Raw genomic sequence first — 23,333 nt, forward strand, 5'->3', positions numbered from 1 at the left:
TATATGTATATGTATATGTATATGTATATGTATATGTATATGTATATATATATTTTTTTTTTTAAAGAAGGCAGCAGGAAGCAAAGAACCAATTTCTCAATGGTCAAGAAATCAGTTTACACCGGGCGGTGGTGGCGCACACTTTTAATCCCAGCACTTGGGAGGCAGAGGCAGGTGGATTTCTGAGTTCGAGGCCAGCCTGGTCTACAGAGTGAGTTCCAGGACAGCCAGGGCTACACAGAGAAACCCTGCTCAAAAAATAAAAAACAACAAAACAAAACAAAACAAGACATCAGTTTAATGGCTGAGGAGACCAGAATAAAATTCAGAGCAATGTTTTTAATGAGATAGAAAAGAACAGATGAGGAGAGTGGTGGCTCTTGGAAGAGGCAGGCATGCTTCCTTGAAGTGTTCTCATTCTCCGTAATGGGACCATGTGTGTGAAGTAGCCATGCTTCAGTAGCAATTTGTTATTATACAATGTAACAATGTAAGCCTTTTAAAGTGCTGTCTACACAAAGTATGGAATGTTATTTGTGCCATGTGAAATAATGAAACATTATAAATAATATGATTGTCCAGGATGGAATCATAACCATAAGATAGACTACTATATAGCTGCCAAAATTAGCAAACTAAAGCTAGAGATACGTAAGTGGATGAGTCTCAAGGCACCGTGTCAACAACAGCAGAAGACAGAGGACACGCACTCTGAGTCAGTGCCGTGTGCAAAGTGTTTACAAGCATAAAAACCTATTCCTATGTGTTCTTTAGAAATTAAAAAAATGTACTAAGTGGAGCTGGGAGGTGGCTTGGTGGTGGAGTTGTGACTCATGTGTAAAGCCCTGGGCTGATCCCTAGCACTGAAGAGAGAAGGAGACAGAAATAGAAGTGTGGAGAGTAAGCCACGCCCAATCTCAGAACAAGGCTACTTCTATGAAGGCAGAGCGGCACAGAAGGGAACCAAAGGCCTGGGCTGTGCTCCAAAGGGTTTCATTGATTAAGCTGCCCGAGAGCTACCAATGCTGACGTTATTTCTGGTTATGAGGATATTTTATGTTTTTTTTCTTGAAGCGGAGTCTCACTCTAGCTCACGGTGAGCTGGAACCCACCACATACCTAGGCTGGACTTAAACTCATGGCAAACCTCCTGCTTCTTCAGCCTCCTGACAGTTAAGAGTACAGGCCAGAGTACCACACCCAAGCTTTAATTCGTAAAAGGGAACAACACCATGGAAACAAAAAAGATTTTTAGCTTGACACTGACCCACTTTCCAAGAAAAGACTGGCAAACAAACATGAGTCCTGACACTGAGCCATGAGAGGTTTCTGTTCATAGGTAACACATTTCCTTCCCAGGGCTGAATAAAAATATTGTTTCAGTGTGAGTAAATTCTCAGAAATTGAGAAAGCAGGAGAGTTGACATGAACAGATGGACATTTGGGATGACGTTCAGGAAGCTGATGGAACCTCCTAGATGGCCCTAAGCAGAGGGGCTGCAGTGAGAACCGCAAGAGGAGTGCTGCACTTGACACAATTCTTCACTCCGATGGCCGGCCATGGCAGTCACACTCAGACTGGACGTGCAAAAATACAAAGCTCGGGCCTGGGCTGCACGACGAAGCACATCAGGTGGGTGTGTAATTAAACATCTGTCTGTCTGCTCAACAGCAATTCCTGAACCCACACTAACCCTGCCCGGCCCCTCCCCCTTTGTGCACATAAGCACATAAGCATACAGAACAGCTGCCTGAAGGAGTCTGGGCAGGACTCCAGACCTGTTCTCTCAACAGCAAATACTACTGTACAGTGGGACGGAGGGCAGTGCTGTTTCTGGGAAGATGGTTAGGAATGGCCACAGCAGAATAAAATAAAGTCCTTCTACCTCACAAGGTAAATTTTTTTTTAAAAGATCGGTTTTTTGAGACAAGGTTTCTCTGTGTAATAACCCTGGCTGTCCCAGACTCTCTTTGTAGACCAGGCTGGCCTCAAACTCAGAGATCCGCCTGCCTCTGCCTCCCAAGTGCTGGGATTAAAGGCGTGCACCATCATGGCCAGCAGAAAATAAAATCTGTATTTCAGCAATTACTTAGGAAGCGAGCCGTCTCCCGTGCACTCACCCTAAAGGAGCATCCAGTGTGTTCAATACAAGTTATACAATCTAATGACCAACTGACAGGAAAATAGACAGACAGACACACAGACACAGACACACACACACACACACACACACACACACACACCATTAAAGAAGGGCTCAAACACCAAGCCATTACCCAACATGAGCTTTTATTTTAAAGTTAGCAGCTGAAGGTCTGGGGGTTGTTCCGGGGCAGAACATTTGCCTACAGATTACCAGACATGGCTGAAGAGGTGGCTGAGTGGCTAGGAGCATGTACTGTACTTTCAGAGAACATGGTTCAGTTCCAAGCACCCATGTCAGACAGCTCACAACCACCTGTAACTCCTACTTCAGAGATGCGATGCCTCTGACCTCCTCAGGCATGTATATCCACACTGAAAATTAATTTTAAAAGTCTTTACGATCACTAGCCATTACATAGAAAAAAAAAGTACGGTGGAACACACCTGTAACCTCAGCACCTGGGATGTGAAAGCTGGAGCATTAAGGGGTCAATCCTTGGCTACAGAGAAAATTTAAGGCCAGCATGGGCTCCATGAGACCCTGACTTACCCCAAACCTCCCAACCTCCCAAAGAAAGAAGTATGATAACTGACCCTAAGGACAAGAAACGATAAAGAAAAAAAAATATATGTGACTTCAGCTAAAGTCTGTTGGATTTTTTAAAGCAAAGGCTGCATGTCAGGGCGTGGCAGCTCACACCTGTAGTCCTAGTACTCAGCATGTACAGGCAGGGAAAGGCGTGTGAGCTCCAGGCCAGCCGGAGCTAACAGGAAGACCCACTGCCAATAAACAAACAAGGTTAAGGGATCCTTTGACCTACCTAAAACGGTAGAGGATCCTTCAGAATTGACTTCAACTTGGAGCTGAACTATACCCTTGCTCACTCTTCAATGTATAGTCAATTTGCTGTGTCACAAGCACTGTATTTATCATTATGGAGGATATATGTATGACACTGTTGTCTTTTAAGTTTCATAAATGGCTACAATTTCCTTTCTAGAAGATGCTGCTGCTGTCTCAGCTGCCACAGTGACCAGCAGAGACAACCTTCACCTGCAATCTGGTGAGTTCCTGGATGAGCAGCGTGTGATTTTTTCCAAGGGAAAGCCAAAATCCAAGCAGGAACATGCTGAGTCAACAGATTTCTGCCCCCAACTGGCCAAGCTCTTTGGATGCTTCCCAGCCCCAGCTCCTGAGGACAAACGGAGTCCTGACCAAGCAGCTTGCAAAGACTCAGCCATACAACAACGGAATTCAGTCTGAGAGCTTTGAAAACAACCAGGCCCACTCCACCATTCTCTCCAACCTGGGGAGGGCTTGACAGTTCCAATGTTTCATCCAATATGGAGAGGACCTGGCACAACTCAGAAACTGTCCAATACATCCATGTCTTGGAAAAGCTTCTGAAAGTCTCCTCCCTCCCAGAAGACATAGGTGCTAGCTGCCTTAGACTTTCTGGGAAAAGAGAAAGTGAAACCAATCTGTGTGACGAAGCTTGGGGACAAGACATCATCTGTTCCTCACATGTGCATTTCAGAGAGCACACTGAACTCTGCACTCAGGAAGGGCTTCTGTTAGGACAAGCCTTTAAAAGCGCGTGACTGATATCAGTTTTCTACAGTGTTGAAACAGGGAACTTTTCAAATGAAAACTCTGATTTGCTGGTATCATAGGGTAAAGCTGAGATGCGTTTCTAGTACCTTTCACCTCTGTATCAGTATATTAGGCCTCTGCATCAGGATACCATTTAATTGCCTGCTTCCAGCAAAAGCATCAAGTCCTTCTATAGGGTAGAAGAAGGGCACCCGTGGGTGCTGGGGACTGAGCCCAGTTCCTGATGCCATCTCAGAGGAACCTGTTCCCATCATGGAGTGAGGAGGAAAGCATCACATGATTTAATTCCCACTGTTATAACTCAGCTGACACAGCACAACAGTCAAGTCCAGTGGTTCTCAGCCTTCCTAATGCTAAGATCCTTTAATACAGTTCCCCATGCTATACTCATCCCCAATCATAAAATTATTTTTGTTGCTACTTCATAAATGAATGTTGCTACCATTATGAATGGTAATGTAAATATCTACATTTTCGGATGTCAGAAACAACCTCTATGAAAGGGTCATTTGACCTTCAAAGGGGTCTAGCCCCACAGGTTGAGAACTACTCTGCTTACGTTGAGCTCAGGTCTTGTCCTGACAATATAACTCTTCCCACTCTGTTCACACACTAAGGTGTTGCTACTCACTTCTTTAGAGTCAGCAAGGACAAAGAGAAACAAATGGCAAGCCCAGATATTTCATTTTAGACAAATCTGAACTGAGCTCTAGGGAGTGCCCATGTTCCACCCAGGGTCACACAACTGATTAAAGGTGAAGTAGCTGAGACCAGAACCGGCCTCTGCAGTCCTGGGCTCTTCCTTTTATATTAAGAGGCCTCCTTAGAACTGCCAACAGATGCTCACAGACCTCTCGTCTGCACTCTGGGCCTCTCCTGGGAACAACAATCCCTCTGCTGTCGCTCACCAGGAGCCCTTGTCATCCTTTCTAATTCAGCGCTCAGGACAGAGGGATGAGGACGACTGTGTGTAGCAGCTGCTTCACTCAGAGGTGACACTTCTACCCCGAGATACTGAGCATCTACATCACTCCCTTTGCAGAGAAGCAGAACTCATCTGGAGACCACCGTGTACTCACCACAAAGGTGATCTGGTTGTGTCGAAGGTTCAGTTCCGTGAGTGAATCCAGACCGTTGAGATTGTCAACGTGACTCAAGAGGTTCCTGGCAAGGTTTAAAACTCTCAAGTCACACAAATGATTCACATTTTCAATTTTGGTAATCTGTTTAAAAAGGAAAAAAGAAAACGAGCATGATTAGCATATACATGTTACAAAACTCCAAAAATAAATTATTCAAGTCACCAGATTTAGTCCAAATTTATACAGAGATACTTAAAGTCCATTTAAATGTCTCATGCTGCAAGTCTTATGAAGTCATTTAACTTGTGAATATTAGCTCCTCTTAATTGATAATTTAATTGATAATTTAATTAATTGATAATTTAACCAGGATAAACATATCAAGTAAATTTCCTCAAATACTGAGGCCCTTGGAGCTGCTCTAAGGCTGTAGGGTCCCCCGGCTACACACTACCTGTCATAGAGACAACTCTGACCCCAAGCCACAGGCTCACGATACTTAGACAAGGCAGATCAAGCTTCTCAGAGCACAAGTGAAGGACAGGACTGACATGGGATTGCCAGGACTTGAGAGCTGGAAGAGTCTGAACGGAAAACTCAAAGGAAGTAAGAGCCCCAGTGGGAGGAAAGATGGACTCTGTAACAGAAGTACTTAGGATGGGTGACACCGCTCAGTCAGGGTGACACCACTCAGTCAGGGTGCAGTGGTGGGCACTGCCCTGTAGAACAAAAGAACTGAGTGAGGTAACCCAATCACAAAAGAACACACATGGTATGCACTAACTAATTGTTGGATATTAGCCCAGAAGCTTGAAATATCCAAGATTCAACTCACAGACCACGTGAAGCTCATGAGAAGGAAGACCAAGTGGGGGCGCTTTGGTCTTTCTTAGAAGGAGTAACAAAATACTCAAGGGAGCAAATATGGAGACAAAGTGTGGGACAGAAACTGAAGGAAGGGCCGTCTGGAGACCATTCCACCTGGGTATCCATCCCATGTGCAGTCATCAAAGGTAGACACTGATGTGGATGTCAGGAAGTGCATGCTGACAGGAATCTGATATAGCTGCCTCCTTAGTGGTCTTCCAGAGTTTGACATATTCAGAGGCGGATGCTCACAGCTAACCATTGAACTGATCAAGGGGTTCCCAATGGAGGCGTTAGAGTGAAGACTGAAGGAGCTGAAAGGCTTTGTGGCCCCATGAGGAGAGTGACAATACCAACCAACCAGAGCTCCCAGGGTCTAAACCACCAGCCTGGGAGCACTTAGGGAGGGATCCATGGCTCTAGCTGTATATGCAAGGGAGGATGGTCCTGTCAGGCATAAGTGGAGAGGAGATCCTTGGTCCCAAGAAGGCTGGACACTGTGTGTGGGGGAATTAGAGGGTGGGGAGGTGGGAGTAGGGGCTAGGTAGGGGCACATCCACAGAGAAGTAGGAGGAAGGGCGATGGGATAAGGGGTTCCTAGGTGGGGAGGAGGGGATGGGGTAAGGGGATAACATCTGAAATGTAAATAAAATATCTAATAAAAAATGAAAAAAAAAGAAAATATCATCCTGAATGAAGTAACTCAGACCCAAAATGACATGCATGGTATGTACTCAATAATAAATGGATATTAGCCAAAAAGTACCGAATACTTAGGATACAACCTACAGACCTTAACAAATGTAATAAGCAGAAAGGTCCAAGTGAGGATACTTCAATCCTCTTAGAAGGGGGAAGGAAATAATCACTAGAGGCAGAGGGAGGGAGTGACCTGGATGAGAGCAGGGAGAGGGAGGGGGAAAGGGGAACAGGACAAGAAGTGGGGGGATAGGAGAGAAACCCAGAGGGCCAAGAGAATGAATGGAAACAAGCAGCCTGGGGGCTGGGGGAGGTGGGAAACCCTCTAGAAAGTATCAGATATCCAAGAGGTGAGAGACTCTCAGGATTCAATGGGGGTGACCTTAGCCAAAATGTTCAACATTGGGGAGAGGGAACTCGAAAAGTCTACCTCCAGTAGATAGACAGAGTCTCAAGTGGAGGAACAAGGTTACTAACTCACAGTCAAAATTTCTGACCCACAGTTTTTCCTATCTAAAAGAACTGTAAAAAGAACTGTACTCTAAAGAACTGTAGGGACAAAAATGGAGAATCAACTGAAGGAAAGGTTGCCCATTGACTGGTGCAACTTTGGATCCATCTCATGGGGTAGACACCAAGGCCTGATACTATTCCTAATGCTGTCATGTGCTTACAGATGGGAGTATGGCATGGAGAGACCCTACCAGCAGCTGGCTGAGACAGAAGCAGAGCCTCACACCCAACCATTGGACTGAACTCAGGGACCCCTATGGTTGAATTAGGGAAAGGATTGAAGAAGTTGAAAGGGAGACTGACCCCATAAGAAGACCATCAGTCTCAACTAACCCAGACCCCAGGGAGCTCTCAGAGACTGAGTCACAAACCAGGAGGCATACACAAGCAAGTCAGAGGCCCCTGGCACATATGTAACAAAAGTCTGCATGGTTTGGCCTCAGTGGGAGAAGACGCACTTAATCCTCAAGAGACTTGTGGCTCCAGCAAAAGGGAAGGTCTGGTGGTAGGGAACACCCTCCCGAAGAAAAGGGGGAGGAAGAATGGAATGAGGAACTGTGGGAGGGGGGACGGAAAGGAGGGGCAACAACTAGAATGTAAATAAATTACATAATTAATTTTTTTTTAAAAAAAGAACTTAGGTTGTAGACGCCACACAAGCACATACACAGAGGGTCACACAAGCACATACACAGAAGGCCACACAAGCACATATACAGAGGGTCATACAAGCACATACACAAAGGGTCACAGCAGGATTTTAAGTCCCACTGTTACTTCTCAGCCAACAAAGCACAGCAGGATGAGTGTCTCCAACACAGGATGGGGGAGGGAAACTCAACAGGATGCCCTTAAGAAACTCACACTTAAGTGACTCACACTTTCATTAAGGGGATATATTTCAGGGACTAGAGAGACCCTTAGGGTTGAGAGCTTGCTGATGTGACAGAGGACCAGAATTCAGTTCCCAGCTCCTACATGAAGGCTCACAACTGCCTGTAAGTCCAGCTCTAAGGAATACAGTACCCCCTCTGACGAATGTGAATGTGCACACACACAAACATGCATTTACTCAGACACACACATCTTTTTTTAAACAATAGAATCCACCATCAGGGGCTATATCTGCTCCTTTATGTTGCTATGACAATTTGTTATTTTTTAATCTAATACTTTAAATCATGTTTGCTCAAAGAATCTCTTTTTAGATTCCTAACTAATTTCCATGCTGTAATCTAGGCTCTGCAGTCTCATTTGGATTCTTTCTAGGCTCAAGAAGAGACATATGCATGGCTGTATTATAAATTGATAATATATGAAGGTAACCTGTGGTCATGGTTAAAATTTGTTTTAATATTATTCATCTAACTGATTTAAAGTGAAATAAAGTTATATAAGTTTTTAAAAAGAAATAACAAGGTTACAAAGACTTGTAGATGGCAGAACTGTACAAGCAGATATGTACAAACAGGTAGTTTGACATTAAATATATGATTTAATTTAAATATATGGACAATAAAATTGCAATATAGAGACTATAATAAAGGAAATTAGTAATGAAAGCACAAGCTTGAAAAACTCAAAGAGAAAAGGCAGAAAGAGAACGGCCTACTGCACAGACAGACACTGATGCTGGGACACTGAGGACGAAAGCCTAACTGGGAACCACACTGATTAGAGCCCTGGGCTTCTGAACACGGGATTGCTATATGCTCTGGTGTTTGGACACTTTCCCACCATGGACAAGGAAAAGGCAGTGTCTGTCAACCACAGGAAGGGTGTGTTCTCCCTGAGAAAGCTATTACTGAATCTTCTAGAAGCATTTTGTATCTTTTTGAAGCATCTCTAGAAAAACAAAGCCAACTCAAAATGTAGACGAGAAGCTAGAGCCAATCTCCCAGATTCCAGAGTATTTACCACCTACTCTCACACAGGAAGCTAGGCCTTGATGTTTCCAGTTTTGAAATATTTATTCAACCCATCAACTTACATATCTGGCACTAACATGTTCCCATCATGAGATTATTACAGCTGGCGTGGCAACTGTAATGTCTCCACAGAACAGTTTCCCTGTCTACTGATCAGTTTTCTATCACCTTGATACAAATCAGTTATTCAGGAGGAAGAAATATCAACTGAAGCATGCCTCCATCACACTGGCCTAGAGGTAAGTCTGTGGAGCATTTTCTTTACTCACGTATGTGGGTCACCCAGCCCACTGGTCCCGATTGCTATAGGAAAGCAGGCCGGACACATGATGGAGAGCAAGCCAGTAGAAGCACTCCTCCATGGCCTCTGCTTCAGTCTCTGCTTCCATGTTCTTGTCTGACTTCCACTGAAGATGGACCACAGACTTTAAAACTGAAATAAGCCCTTCCCTCTTGAAGATGATTTTGGTCATGCTATTTACCACAGCATTGAAAACACACTAAGACATCCAATCCGTTTCCTGACTAGAGCCATCACTCCTCCAGACTTTCACGTCCATAGGACAACTGTGTTCACTAACTTTAATTTCTAATGAAGTAGAATAAGCTAGCTAGAAGAGACCAATATTAGACATTTATTTATTTATTTATTTATTTATTTATTTTAGTGTTTCCCTTAAAGCACTGCCTGTGCCACCCTTTGCCAAACATGGCTTCACCGGCCACCTGAAACAGAACAACCTAGAGAAGCAGCCGAGACAACCTGCTGACTGTCACACAGGAAGCCTCGCTCCCCTGCCCCCCACCCCGTTGTTTCAGATATAAAATGAGTACAGACTGGCTCTGGCATGGAAGCCTCTCAGGAGCTGTCCTGGCTTCCATCCACGGGTAACATCTCTCTTCCCCGCTCACGGTTGTCAGAGCGCTTACTCCAGGAAGGTTTCCACAGTGCTAATGAGAATGAACTCTAATCACTTAACTGATGCCTAGGTGCTCTTTCTTCCTATGACATTCATTCATGACTGTAGGGCAGAGAACAACCTGCGGAAGCTGGTTCTCTCCTTCCACTATGTGGGTTCCAGGGACAGAACTCGGGTCGCCAGGTTTGGGAGCACATGCCTGCCTTTACCCCTGAGCTATCTCACAGGCTCTGGTGCTAATTTGATGTTTGTACCGAAAGGTTCATCTCTGGATGTTTTAGGACCCTAACATCACAATGACTGTTCCTCTTCTCTCTGAAATACGCCAAAGTTCTGCTGGTTGAAGTTGGATATTGTGGAAGAAGACTCAGATTCTCATTTCAAATTCCCTCCTTGTAACTTCAGAACTTTAGAAAATAACTGTTTGGCACAAATGTGAAATCTTATTATCAGGCTTTCAGAGCACAATGAAGTTATGAGACATGCAATGAGGTGAGCATAGAAGGGTTTCGTTAACAGTGGTCGGCGGACAATGCTTGTACACGATCCAAGGACATGGCATTCGTGTATAGGTAGGTGCCTGGAAACTCTCAAAGGTATATCATAACTTGAAAAACAAACGATGTCTTCGTTATTTTTATATCAAACCAGCCTTGCTAAAAGTATTATCATCATAAAAGCTTTACTTGTAGTAAAAGTTTTAAAAACAGTATGTTTGACAGCTGATCTGGTTCCCAAGTGGACCAGACATGGACTCAACTAAACTACTAGCCAATGAGCACTAGAGTGATGTTCTTCATCAGGTCACTTTACTTGAAGAGGGAAGACCCACCCTAAATTGGGGGGTCTCCTCTGGTAGCAGCCCAGGTCAAAGGACTCAGAAGAGAGAAAGTTCTTTTTCCCTGCTTGTCCTCACTCTTGCTGGCAAGGTCTGCTGCTGTGGCATTCCTTGACTGATGTTAGAACCAACTTCTCTGGGCTTTCACTGTAAACCTAAGACCAGCAGCTCTCCCAGAATCCTCCAGGCCTTTGCACCCGACTAGACCTGCTAAAACACCCAGCATCATGGACTGAGCAAATAGGAGATTTTTGGTCTCTCCAGGGGGAGACAGTCATTGTTGGACTGTATGAGAGAGTTTAATAACACACACACACACACACACAAATAGGGCAGGAACTTGGAGGTAGGAGCCGAAGCAGAAGCCATGGAGGAGTGCTGCTTACTGGCTTGCTTATCATGGTTTGTTCAGCCTGCTCTCTTAAAAATTCTGGGACCACCAGCCCAGAGATAGCACTGCCCACAATGGGCTGGGCTCTCCCCTATCAAGTCACTAATTAAGAAAAAAAGCCTTAAGGCTGGATCTTATGGAAGCATTTTATCAATTGAGGGTTCCTTCTTTTCAGATAACTTTGGCTTGCATCCAATTGACACAAAGCTAGCCAGCACATATACATTATATGAGTTCCGTTCCTGAAGAGAACCCTGACTAATAGGTATCCTACAAGAAAAAATAACACTTTATTAGTGCAATGAAACCAACTTTAAAAACCTACAAGGGCATGATGGTCATGAAATCCAGGACACGGATGACCAGGGACGAAGCAAGGGGCAGGGAGAAGGGAGAAACTCTGAAGCAAAAGGAGGTCAGTAAGAATGGCTCTTGAGTTTTGTCATTTAAGTACAAATTATCACAACTAGACAGATCCAGGGTCTCATCTGTGATTTACTTCTAAGAAACTATGAAATCCTGCATCAAAAGGTTGAAGACCTTAGAAGTCAGTAAGTCCATAAAGTAACTCTTACAATTCCATGTTAGCATGATTATAACACAAAATGTGCCGGAGACTTTCAAAGGAGAAGGGAGGGAGACAGGGATGTAAGGATGGAGGGTGGGAGGGGAGAAGAAAAAGAAGGGAAAGGGGGGTAGAGGAAAAGAGCTGTACCGTACCTGATTCCCATGAAGGTCCAAGACATCTAAATTTTTTAGATTCTCCAGATTTGAGATTTTCTTGATTCTGAAAATCAGAATAAGCAGAATTGAATAGAAATGCAGACACTTCACATCTATCTGTAAGTCAAAGCCTGCCGAAGAGAGAGGTATACTCATTTTAATACTTGAATTCTTGCTCTTCCCACTGCACACAGAGTAGTAACAGATGCATCAATATCTTACTTTAGAGAAAAGCAATTCTACTTCCAACCTTAGATCAAAGTGTGTGTTGGGAAGTAAGGAGTAGTGCCAGGCACAGGGGCACAGGCCTATAGTCCCAACTACTTGAAAGGCTAAAGCAAGATGATCACTTGAGTCCAGAAGTTTGGGAATTCAGAGAGAGCCTGGGACAACAGAGCAAGACGATGCTTTAAAATAAAAAAAAAATAAAAGAATTTAAAATTCATTGCTAAAATTGAAACTCCGCTGGTGGTTGGGTCTACCCATGCTCTTCTCATTGCTGCCTTCTAGTAAAACCTCACCTTTATCACCAAGTGTCCACCGTTACCTATGCCTGCTGTCATCATTTATTGTCTCAAAGAACACTGTCTACCTTCCTCAGTGCTTCCAGAAGGCAAACCACCATGCTAGCACAGTGCACACCTAAACCTCGTGAATGTCTAACGCCTTCAGGCCTTGGCCAGCTGACATCGTCAGAACAAGGACTCCACTGCCACCCAATTCAATCTAACCTACTGATAAGAACAGTCTTCCTCTCCCACCCTGCACCACTACAGCACGGCTTTAGTTCTTCTCCCACTTCAGACATACCACACTCCCCACAACCCCCTTACTTGTCTCTCCTCAGTCTGTTCTTTTCCTGGAAAACAATCTAAACTACCAGTACTCCTAATTCACTTCATTCAACCCATGAGCATCCTTGTGGACTCACGACCTTCACTGAAAGCAGGATATGCCATCCTAGCCATCAACCCATGAGCATCCTTATGAATTCAAAAGCCTTTACCTAAGGCCTGGTACTTCAGACCATCCTAGCTAACATCCAAATATCTGGTTAACAGATGATTTCTCTTTTCACTTGGTTTTGGTCTTGTTTGTTTGTTTGTTTGTTTGTTAGAACACTTGGAGGAAGTTACAGAAGCCCACGCATATGTTCGTCAGAGCCATGCTTTCTAACAGCAATCTGATCTCACGGGTGCTAAGAAAGCTACTGATCCCATTTTGCCATCTTCCCTAAAACAGTGGTTCAAACTCTTATGTGAATCATACTCAGCTGGAGAGCTTGCTAAAACATCAACCATCAGCTCCTCCCATTCTCCTGTGAGCCAGCTTTGTCCTCCAGCTGGTTTCCGTATTGAGCTATGCAAACACTGGTTAAGCTACTTATCCAGAAATACGGTGTGTGTGTGAGGGGAGGGTATGTGTGTGTGCATATGTATGAGCATTATGGTGTATGTGTGTGTGTATATATGTGTAAGTGTGTGCATGTATGTGTGTGCATACATATGTGTGATGTGTATGTGCGTGTGGGATGTATGTGCATGTGGTGTGTGTGTGTGTGTGTGTGTGTGTACACTCACTTGTGTGTATGGAGGCGCGTATGAAGGTCTGAGGTTGATGTAAGGAGGTCTTGCTCTAATCACTTCTCTCTTTTTTCTCTTTTTTGTTGTTGTTTAGTTTGGTTTTTCTTATAGAGACAGGATGTTTTTCCAAACCTGAAGCTCACCATTTTGAGTATACCACATGGCCAGCAAGCCCCAGTAATCTGCCTGTCTCTGCTGCCTATCCCTGGGGTTACAAGTTATATAACCATGCCTGGCATTTTTAAGTGGAAACCTCATGTTCTCATGCTTATGGCGACCACTGAGCCATTTTTCCAGCCCCAGTATTAAGCATTTAACATTTTTGAAACTTATCTCCAGGGATAAGAGAAACTGTCTTCAGCCAGAACACTCTGATATAGAGGCCCAGTGGAGCCCACGGGTAGTTATCAGAGTCTAGGGTCTCAATGGACCCCATGTGCTGTTATCAGAGCAAAGTGGGGCTGGAGGTTCTTGGGAAATCATGTAAATGACATCAAACCTGAGACCAAGGGCTGAAAGGACATGCAATGGCACTGACCAAGCTCCATTGGTCACCTGAACCTAGAAGCTTGTAGGCTCTGGTTCCACTGCCTGGGGAGTTTTCAAAAGAAGCTAGAGAAATCTGTTCTAACGGGGCAGAAAGCCATCCACAACACACAGCTGGAGCTACTCAGTCTGGTCCCTTCTGCTCTCCAGAGCTCACCAGAGTGCACCAGAGCTCTCCATAGGACTTCTGTCAGATGTTCCAACCAGGAGCACTGGCGACTGGTTTTGGAATCAGAGGTATATGCTGTGGATCCTTGAGGGACACCTGATCATGGAAAATGTAGCAAGTTTTGAGGAGACATTTCACTTTCATTCACATGTCATAGCAGTTCAACAACTGTTTGACAGTGTCTCCTTCTATGAAAATCAAAGCATACCTTTCCAGAGCAAGCAAGCAAAAAGACCAAGGAGGAGGAAGAGAAGAAGGAGGAAGGAGTCTGTATTAGATTGTTCCTACTGGAACAAAGGCAGCAAAATAAGGACACAGCAGAGGGCACTAGGTCTCTCAGTGTAGGAAACCCCAAGAACTTCAATAAGGCCAAAACAATGCTGTCTTCTGGGTCAAGAGGAACAAACTGTTTCTGACAAACTGAAAAGTAGAAACAGGTGGAAAGACTAGTGAGATGATTCTCACTGATGCCACTAGGCCTGGCATCCAGATAGTGCTTAAAATAAGAGGTGGGGTCACAGATGTCTCGAAAAGGGAGACTTTCAGGCAGTGATACTGAAGAATAAATATGAGCTGGACACTAATAACTGAGAGAACCAGAAAGGAGCCCTGTCTGTGAGAGCCAGCATGGAGCACCCAGAAAGACAAGCCTTAAGGCCAGCAGCCGATCGATGGCCTCCCTCCTCACATTGCTCAGGCAGCTGCCTGGAAACACACCCCTGCTGTGTGACTGACTGTTTTGTACACAGTAGACTAGGCCAGATGCATTCCACTGCTCCATTTCCACATCTCTAAAAGGAAAGGACTATTTCTGATGTCACTTCAAATATTGATGGTCCATAGTTTATTAATTTCCCAAATTCTCTCAAACTATGTGAAGCTGTTTCTTTGTGTGTTTAATTACGTGATCATGTGTGTGAAGGGCAAGTGTGTACAGTGCTCACAGGGGCCAGAAGAGGCCATCAGATCCCATGGGCTGGAGCTGGTTGAGGGCAGGCCTGATGTGGATACTGGGACATGAACTTGGGTCTTCTGCCAAGACAGTATAAGTTCTTAATCACTGAGCCAGCTCTCCAGCCCCTCAAAATCTGTTATTTATTTTTTAGTGGAATTATTAATACAACATTTGAACTAATAAACTACACTGATAGAAACTTCAGAGAAACATCAGAGAAAATACAATCCTAAAATTCTGGGACATGACCTTGAGGATACAGAACTAAGAACACAACATCTACAAACACAGCACTTCAAATGTTATATAATTTGGGATGAAGTCATTTCAGAAAACTGTAGAAGCAGGAAGGTCATACTGACCTCTTCCTACCATTTTACCCTAAGGCCATAAAAGACTCTCTGACCTACGTCCTCTGGGAGAACATCATAAGACCCTCAGTTCAGACTCTCTGACCTATGTCCTCTGGGAGAACATCATAAGACCCTGAGTTCAGAAGAGTCCTGCCTAGAAACAGAAAGCAACAGGAATGGACAGACACAGGAAGAGCATGCTCAAACAAGTCTTGCTGAGTTACCCAGGTTCCCACATGGACCACAGTTCTCTGTCCAATCACATTCTTCTAAGGTTGCCCACTACCCATCAAACCTAGGAAGACTAACGAACTTTAACCTCCTTCTTTGGGCCTTCTTATCTGAAGACCACCAAGTCACATAAAGTTAAACTAATATGTTAGGATCTTCTCTTATGAATTGCTCTTCTCATCAGGGTGTCAGCTACGAACCTTGCAAAGGGCAAAAGACAATGGTGTCACTAACTATTAGACTCTGCTAATCCTTCCTCTAAGGTACTGAAAAGCTATTTGGTAAAACAGAATGAAAAGTCTTGAGTACTCTTAAGGCCATGAGTCAGGAATTGCATAGCTCCTGTATGGCAAAGCTCAAGACAAGGGTCCAGGGCAGTGCACAGACAAGACATGACACTAAAACATACTGAGGGTTGGAGGGGGGGGTGCCACTATTAAGAGCACTTGCTGCTTTTGCAGGGGACCTGAGTTTGGTTCTCAATACCCAGAGCAGGCGACTCACAATGGCCTGCAGCTCCAGGGGGTCTAATGCCTTCTTCTGGCCTCCACAGACACCAGGCATACAGGAGTCTGTGCAGAGATATACACTTAAGAAAACATACACACACACAGGTACATAAACTGAAAAACATAAGCAAGTCTCTAAATAAAGACATAGAGTGTCACAGAGAGTGACACACTCTGAAAAAGTCAAGCGTGGAGCTGACAATCACAAAGGAGTCAATGCCTCCCTCCAGCAAACACTAACAAAACTGGCAGGTGAGTCACACAAGCCTCAAGGGAACACACATGCTTACAATAGACCCTAGGAAGTCATACGGTGAGAGCCAGGATCACCTGCTCCGACTCCGTAAGACATGGCACTGGAGCAGGGCCAGCAGGCCTGGCAGAGTGAACCCCACAGAACAGATCATAAAGGGATTTCAGTGCTAGACCTCAAACCCAGGCTGCCATGCATGCCAGGCCAGTGACTTCCACCGAGCTTTCCTCTCTAACGCCAACAGTGTTCCTCTACTGTGACTTACCATCTGAACACTACCTGGATTCTACCAGGCTACAGGCAAGAACTTCTCCATAGCTTAGCAGTGAGGAGTGCTGCCTATACAAACACATGGAACTGAATCTGCATCAACAACACCCACATTGAAAGCAGGGTGCAGCAGTGTCCACCAAAATCCCAGCACTGCAGAGGTGGAAGAAGGAATCTCCTGAGTGCTCACACACAGTCTAGTGCCTCCTCATACTCAAAATGCAAGCTATATATTCAGTGAGAGACAGAAAAGGGCAGAGAGTGACAGAGCAGGACACCAAAGGTTCTCCTCCAGCCTCTATATACACTGTAAGCACCAGCACAGACATGTGCACATATATGCATATATTCACGCACACACACAAGCACACATACATATACACACGTCCAGTGCACATATACACACACCCTACATACACATGCCCCCCAAACACACGCCACAGGTATATACCCAAATACACAGAGAATCTGCTTTGCAAATACCTGTTTTTCCCTAATAGGAGAACACGAAGGGACTTCAGAGTGGAAAGCCCACTAATTTCTTCAATCTGGTTATCATATAAGTCCAAGAAGATTAATCTCTGTAGATTAGAAATATTTTGGATCCGAGTTATAAAATTGTGCTGAAAGTTCAACAAACGAAGATGCTCTTCCCCGTCGATGATAGGGCACACAGTCAACTTTTGTCTGGAAAAAACGTAAGGTCAGTCAGACTCGCAGTCAGCATCCTGCCTCCTCCTTAGCTACTGTTAAGTGGTGAGTGCATCCAGGCTGTGAGGTGGGAAGGGGGAGCTGGGGTGCAGATGGCTCCGGAGGTAAGAGCACTGACTGCTCTGCAGAGGACCCAGGTTCAGCTCCCTGTAGCTTGCATCTGCCTGTGACTCCATTCAGGGTATGTCGGCCCCCTGATCTGACCTTCACAGGCTCAGGAACGTATTGTAGTACAGACATACACTCAGGCACACATGCATATACATAAAACCAGTATTTTAAAAAGAAAAAGGTAATCTGGATCACTTCCTGCCCCCGAGGGATGGGACCTAAATTTAATGGTGAATTGTGCACACAAAAAAGGCCAATAGGCACTAACAAGGGAGAGTCCTAGCGTTCAGTCTAAACTCTCAGTGCACTTTACAAGTCTCCAGTGCTAATGATTTCACGTGGCATTAACATCAACAGGTTTCTAATGTAATTGTCTCCTATGGGAGAGGTTCAGGTGGTCAAACCACATCACAAAGACAGAAAAATAAATGCCTTGGTTTCGGTCACTGGTGTCATGGTAGCAAGACCCCTACAGACGGACTTCTTTTAGAATCACTGACTCACAGAATGCTAATGAGAGCAAGAAGAGACCCTGCCATCTACAACTGGGGACACTCATGGAATATTCCACCTGAAGCACCTTCATTGCAAGACAACCCTACTGAACCTCTCTGCAGAAAGCTGGATGCTGGGTTCGACTGTCCAACACTAACTTTAACTCTGCAGAGCATTCATTCTTCTCCGAAGTGGGATGGAGACATAACTCTGAGTATGTCTAATTGTATTTACCAGTGAGCCTCTTCTATAAAGACAGATGGACTGCTTCCGTTGTGAAGCAAGTAAGTGCATGGCCCATAGAGAACTCTACCCATCATAACATGGCCTAGGAGGCTCTACCCAGACCATAAAATGGTCCTGCAGGATTCTGCATGGAGATCCAAAGGCTCTTCAAGGAAAATGCAGCTGTCTCTGCATCAACAATATTAGCGTGACTCATCAGAAACATCACTTCAGTGAAGACCACATGGGTGGAAGTTTTGAAGAAAATAAATCAGAATGCTATGAACACAGGCAGAATACAGAAGTGATCAGAATTCTTTTGCAGTGAAAAAAAAAGAATGGTTAGCAGGAACAGATAAGGGAATATTAATGGCATACACTGGATATGATGTTTTATAACAGACCTTTAAAGCTGTGCATAGCGGTGAATGCTTTTAATCCCAGCATGTGGGAAGCAGAGGCAGGTGCATAGCTGAGTTTGAGGAAACTGTAGGCTACATACTGAGTTCTAAGCCAACAGATACAGAATGAAATCCTATCTCAGAGAGAGGAGGGGTGGGCAGAGAGAGAGGCCTTGGAGAAGTTGGTTTAAGAGAAAAGAGAAGTAAAAACCATTGGGCAACAGTATCAGTTTTGTGTGGCTCGTATTCAGAAATCATCTCATGTTTTATTCTCTCACAGACGACATTTGCTGTGCAAACTATAGCTTAAATGATTACAAGTACGCTAGTGGAAATTTGTATCTTTGCTCTTAACAAAACTTGAAGCGTGCCTTCCCTGCTCAATGTGTGCCGTTCCTTTGTCTCTCTCAGTGAAGGCTATAACTCCAATCCTGGAGTCAGCTGTCACTTACATGGGAAAGCACTTCCTGCCCTCCTTTCACAAACTGATATGCCTTGAAATCAAGTGAGCAATAGCATAAGGACCCCCAAGAGGGCCTTGTCACACCTGTAGGAGTCTTGGGTTCTGACCCCTGCCCATTACTGACACCGGTACAGGACTGAATTATTGACTTCTGTTTCCTTCTTAGAGCTAATGGGCTTCCTTCCTGTATTTCAGGCCTACTTTCAAATCAGTGAGGGCCAAGAATCTCTTCTTAGGGTTAGAATCTTCTCTTGAACACTCAGTCCCTGACCAGAAATCCATACACTAAATGCAGAAATCACTCACTACTGTTACCCACTGGCTGTCAAGCAATTGTTTCCCAAGGTGGTTCTTCATTGCTCGCCCAACTTTCTTGACTACACATATGACAGCTTACGGCATCTAATATCAAACACACACGACGACTGGGTTACTATTCTTGCCTGTATTTTTAAAGACTGAAGGAGTAGTTCCTACATAATCCTTCAAACATTAAAATATAAGGCAGCACTTAGGATGGGAATCTCAAAACCCACCTACTTTCTAAAGCTGTCATGAGAGATGTTGCTCTCAACTAGAGCTCTGCCTACAGAACAGAGCCTTCCCCTGATACACGCAGGAGGGTCGATCCCACATGTCAGCTGCACTCTGCCCTGGGCAGCTGTGCACAGCAGAGATGTTCTGTTTGATCCTCCATCCAATGAACCATTACAGATCTCTTCCTCGTTATAAAGAAGGGCATCAAACCTTAGATATTAACCCCCTTATACGTCACTTTATCAAGAGCCCACTTTACTCTAGGCTCTGTTCTAGGTGCCTGAGACACATATTTGAACAAAAATTATCATTTATGAAACGTATATTCTAGGAGGTCACAGACTTATAAACCTAAGTCAATATTTAACATGTTAAAGGATGTTACGTACTAAGGTGGGAAATAAAGCAGAGAAGGGGGCATGTGAGGGTGGTAGGGACTGTTTCTGGGGAGAGGATGGCCACAGAAAGTCACCTTTGGGTCGAGGACATCTGAGGGAAGCACGCAGGAGACACAGATACTGTGAAAGTAGAAAAGAAACCGTCCTCACCTTTCTAGGGTCAGCCTGTCTGAGTACAGAGTTTTCTCTTCAGAAGAACGCTGGAGAATAGGGAATGATGGCATTGATGAGCTCACCAGATTAATGTGATCACCTATAGAGAACGATACACAGATCACTTGATTAAGGCAAATCTTAGCCATGAAACTAGACCCACTGTTTAGAGTTCTTTGGCGCCTTACAGATATCTTTTCTAGCTATTTCCACAGCTTCTATACTGGAAGCTGATTATTACTGTGGGGTAGTTGTCTTCTCAACACTAAACTCTGTGCTCTGTGGGTGCCAAATAGCTTTCCCTTGTCTTACGGGTCAGCGGAAAGATCCAGAAGTACGCTAGTGCTGCCCTTATCCCTTCACAATTCTGACTCCTGACACTACATGCCAACTACATCTTACGCTATGATAGCCCCTCATTACCAGATACATTGGGGCCAGCACTATGACAGCCCTGCCGGATTCTGGGCTTTGAAGGTGTCTGAATGGAAGAGTCTCCAAATGCTGACAAGGAGGTTGTGGCAGTTCTCATGTCCAGCCCACAGAGTTCTGTCACGTTAGTTGTGGATGAGATGCATGATGACTTATTACGAGGCGAAGGACTTATTACTCTTCCATCTCCTTCAAAATATCAAAGAGTTTATCACAAAGCTACATAATACATGACTTTGCTATAGGCTATACACAGAAAGCAGTTTGGGATAGCAGATGTAAACCTCACATCATCGTTTTCTTCCTTCTGTGTAGGCACCCACTATTACTAGAGGATGCTGCAAAGACTCCAAAGTGGGTGTCAATAAATCTAGGACACTGTAGTTCGGATCCAGAGAGAATGTGATACCCCATGAAGTTGATGGGCTGTTGGCAGGGTGTTTCTGATCGTAAGAAGCTTTTCATCTTAGAGAAAAAACTCATATGAAATGAGTAGGCTGGAAAAATGTGCAAAACACAGACTGTAAAAGGACAGTCAGTGCTGCAAAGACAGCTCAGTGGATAAGAGCACTGGCCGCTCCTAACAGAAGACTTAGGTTTGATCACCAGTAACCATATATGGCAGCTTACACCCACCCAACTCTGGAGGCTCCAACTCCCTCTTCTGGCCTCTATAGGCACTGCATGATTGTGGCACAGACACATGCAAGCAAACATTGACACACAAGTTCTAAAAATACTTATAACTAATCTTTTAAAAAGTACAGTATATTTGTGCTTAAGAGTGTCTAGTTACTGGCTAACAAAGAACAGCACAGATGAGTTTAAGAAGAGGCAGATACCAAAACACATTCTAAAGAACTAGAAGCGTATAGAATGGTCTGGAAGCAATGATGATAAGTTTCAAAAATGTGAACACCAGAGTATATTTACTATATCTTGCTCTGTATATAGAGTCCGCTGAAGTCAGCGAGTGATAAAGAAGTCCGTGATGGGGTCCATCGGCAGGATGCGAACCCGAGGGGGCCACGGCATTCTGCTGCTTCAACTACCCAGTAAGAGGAAAAACAAGCCTGCAAGCTGACACACTTTCAGGAGGTCACTAAAGATAAAGTAATAACGTAAAATCAAGTCACACATGGCTTGTAACTGTAAAGAGGAGTGTCAGTATCAGCTGGCCTTTTCAGGTCTACAAGGCCAAGGCATCTCACTCTGCCCAGAAAACAATCAATGCTCACGTCTCATTTTCCTGAGGTAACAGGAAACATCAAGACAGCTAATCACGCTGTCCCAAGAGGTAGGCTCCTAGAATCAACACTGTGTTCACCAATAAACATCAAACAGAAGGAACACTTGCAGGCAGGATCCCCAAGCCACAGGAACCAGCACGCTGGAGTCCAAAGCCGAAAACAGCCCAAGGATTAGCTCCAGCTTAAAGATTAGCTGCCAAGGTCAGCGGAAGATGACGAAAGAAAACTCAGAAGAATAAAGAATCTCATTTTCTCTGATGAACATTTCATTACAGTCTTTGAATTACTATTAAAACTTCAAGGCAATCTAAGATTTACCAGCAGATCAAAACTGTCCATGACTTAGAATGCAGAGGCAGATATCAAAGAATAAATTTCATGTGTACTTTATAAATAAAAGAATTCTACATGCTTCAGCTTCTCAGACATACAAACTTGTCATTATTTTCAGCTGATAAGTTTACCATTGATGCAATATACATCAGACCATAAATGGCAAAAGACAAAAATGATTAGGTAAAAAAAGACCTTAAAATCTACATACAAAAACATGTGATGGGCTCACAAGGGAGTCTTTGAACACCCATGTGTCTTTGTGGGTGTAAGCACTCACATGGAGACTGCCTCGAGGGCTGGGCTTTCACAGAAGTGTTGGTGCCAGCCTTCTGTCATGCTTGCCCTAACATCCCCACCAGATCTGTAAGCTCCTGAGAGCTGGGTCTTGTTTTACATTCTCAGCAGAACTTAGATGCAGGAGGCAACTGCTTTTCCAGTGTGTGGGAGCTTAACTCAAAATCTACTTTGTGTTTTATTTCTATTAAAAAGAGAAAATCAGAAATTCCTGCATTTTAGTATAAGTAGTACCTCATAGTGCCCAGAGGCACAATGGTCTACAGCCAGTAAGCACTCTCTGTGTTGCAGACTAGAGAGACTGTGGATGGTTGTGTGAGAGGGCGGATGACGGACAGGTGGCCGCAGGGACAGCACAGCACACTGTGGAGCCCACTGCCTCCTCCCACCGTCACAGATTTTACATGATTCCTTAAAGGACTTAATGAGATCTCGGTAGCATCACTGGAGACCCCCAACAGGCCTGGAGGAAAGCACACGTCGGGGCTTAGACCGACTAGTTCTGAAACATCAAGTTCCTTTGTTTTTAACTGAGAGTGCCACTGGTCATGTTATGCTGGTAGACTGTATGTGTGGTTAATTTTAAAAAATAATAAACATCTGAAACAGGCTGTGGAGGACTAGATACGTGGGCACAGTTGATCACACAGAGGCCAAGTTTTGTCTGGCAAGATTTAAAATTTTTAAAACTTTGTAGACCTAAAATTTCCCCCAAGCGCGTATGCTCTGGGTTGTAGAAACTTGAGTATAGAACTCAAGATAATAGCTACAATGTGTCTGGCTTTCTCTGCACAGCACTGCCTAGAACATGGAAGGCGGGTGGGTGCTGGAAATGACCAAGTCCACATTTAAGACACATCAAAGGAATGCCTTGCCACACAGAATAATTTTGAATGGAATCTTTTAAATAATAAGCCAATTCAATTTTTTTTTCTG

At 44.3% G+C, this 23,333-nt stretch overlaps 1 protein-coding gene across 3 annotated transcripts in view; it reads right to left on the reverse strand.

The window, feature by feature from the left end:
- The window catches only part of Lrrc49 (leucine rich repeat containing 49), a 111,241-nt gene that overhangs the window by 83,381 nt on the left and 4,527 nt on the right, over positions 1–23,333 (reverse strand). For 2 of the 3 annotated variants that reach the window (XM_028774528.1, XM_028774527.1), the window contains exons 4-8: positions 20,509–20,706; positions 20,083–20,185; positions 17,075–17,278; positions 11,720–11,786; positions 4,841–4,984 (exon numbers count right to left, since the gene is read on the reverse strand). In XM_028774528.1, the coding sequence (XP_028630361.1) occupies positions 4,841–4,984; positions 11,720–11,786; positions 17,075–17,278; positions 20,083–20,185; positions 20,509–20,706 (716 nt within the window). The remainder of the gene's footprint in view (positions 1–4,840; positions 4,985–11,719; positions 11,787–17,074; positions 17,279–20,082; positions 20,186–20,508; positions 20,707–23,333) is intronic. The other variant, XM_028774529.1, reaches the window with a different exon arrangement.

This window comes from Grammomys surdaster, unplaced genomic scaffold (genome assembly GCF_004785775.1).
Source record: "Grammomys surdaster isolate TR1022 unplaced genomic scaffold, NIH_TR_1.0 241, whole genome shotgun sequence".
In the NCBI taxonomy this organism is placed as follows: domain Eukaryota; kingdom Metazoa; phylum Chordata; class Mammalia; order Rodentia; family Muridae; genus Grammomys; species Grammomys surdaster.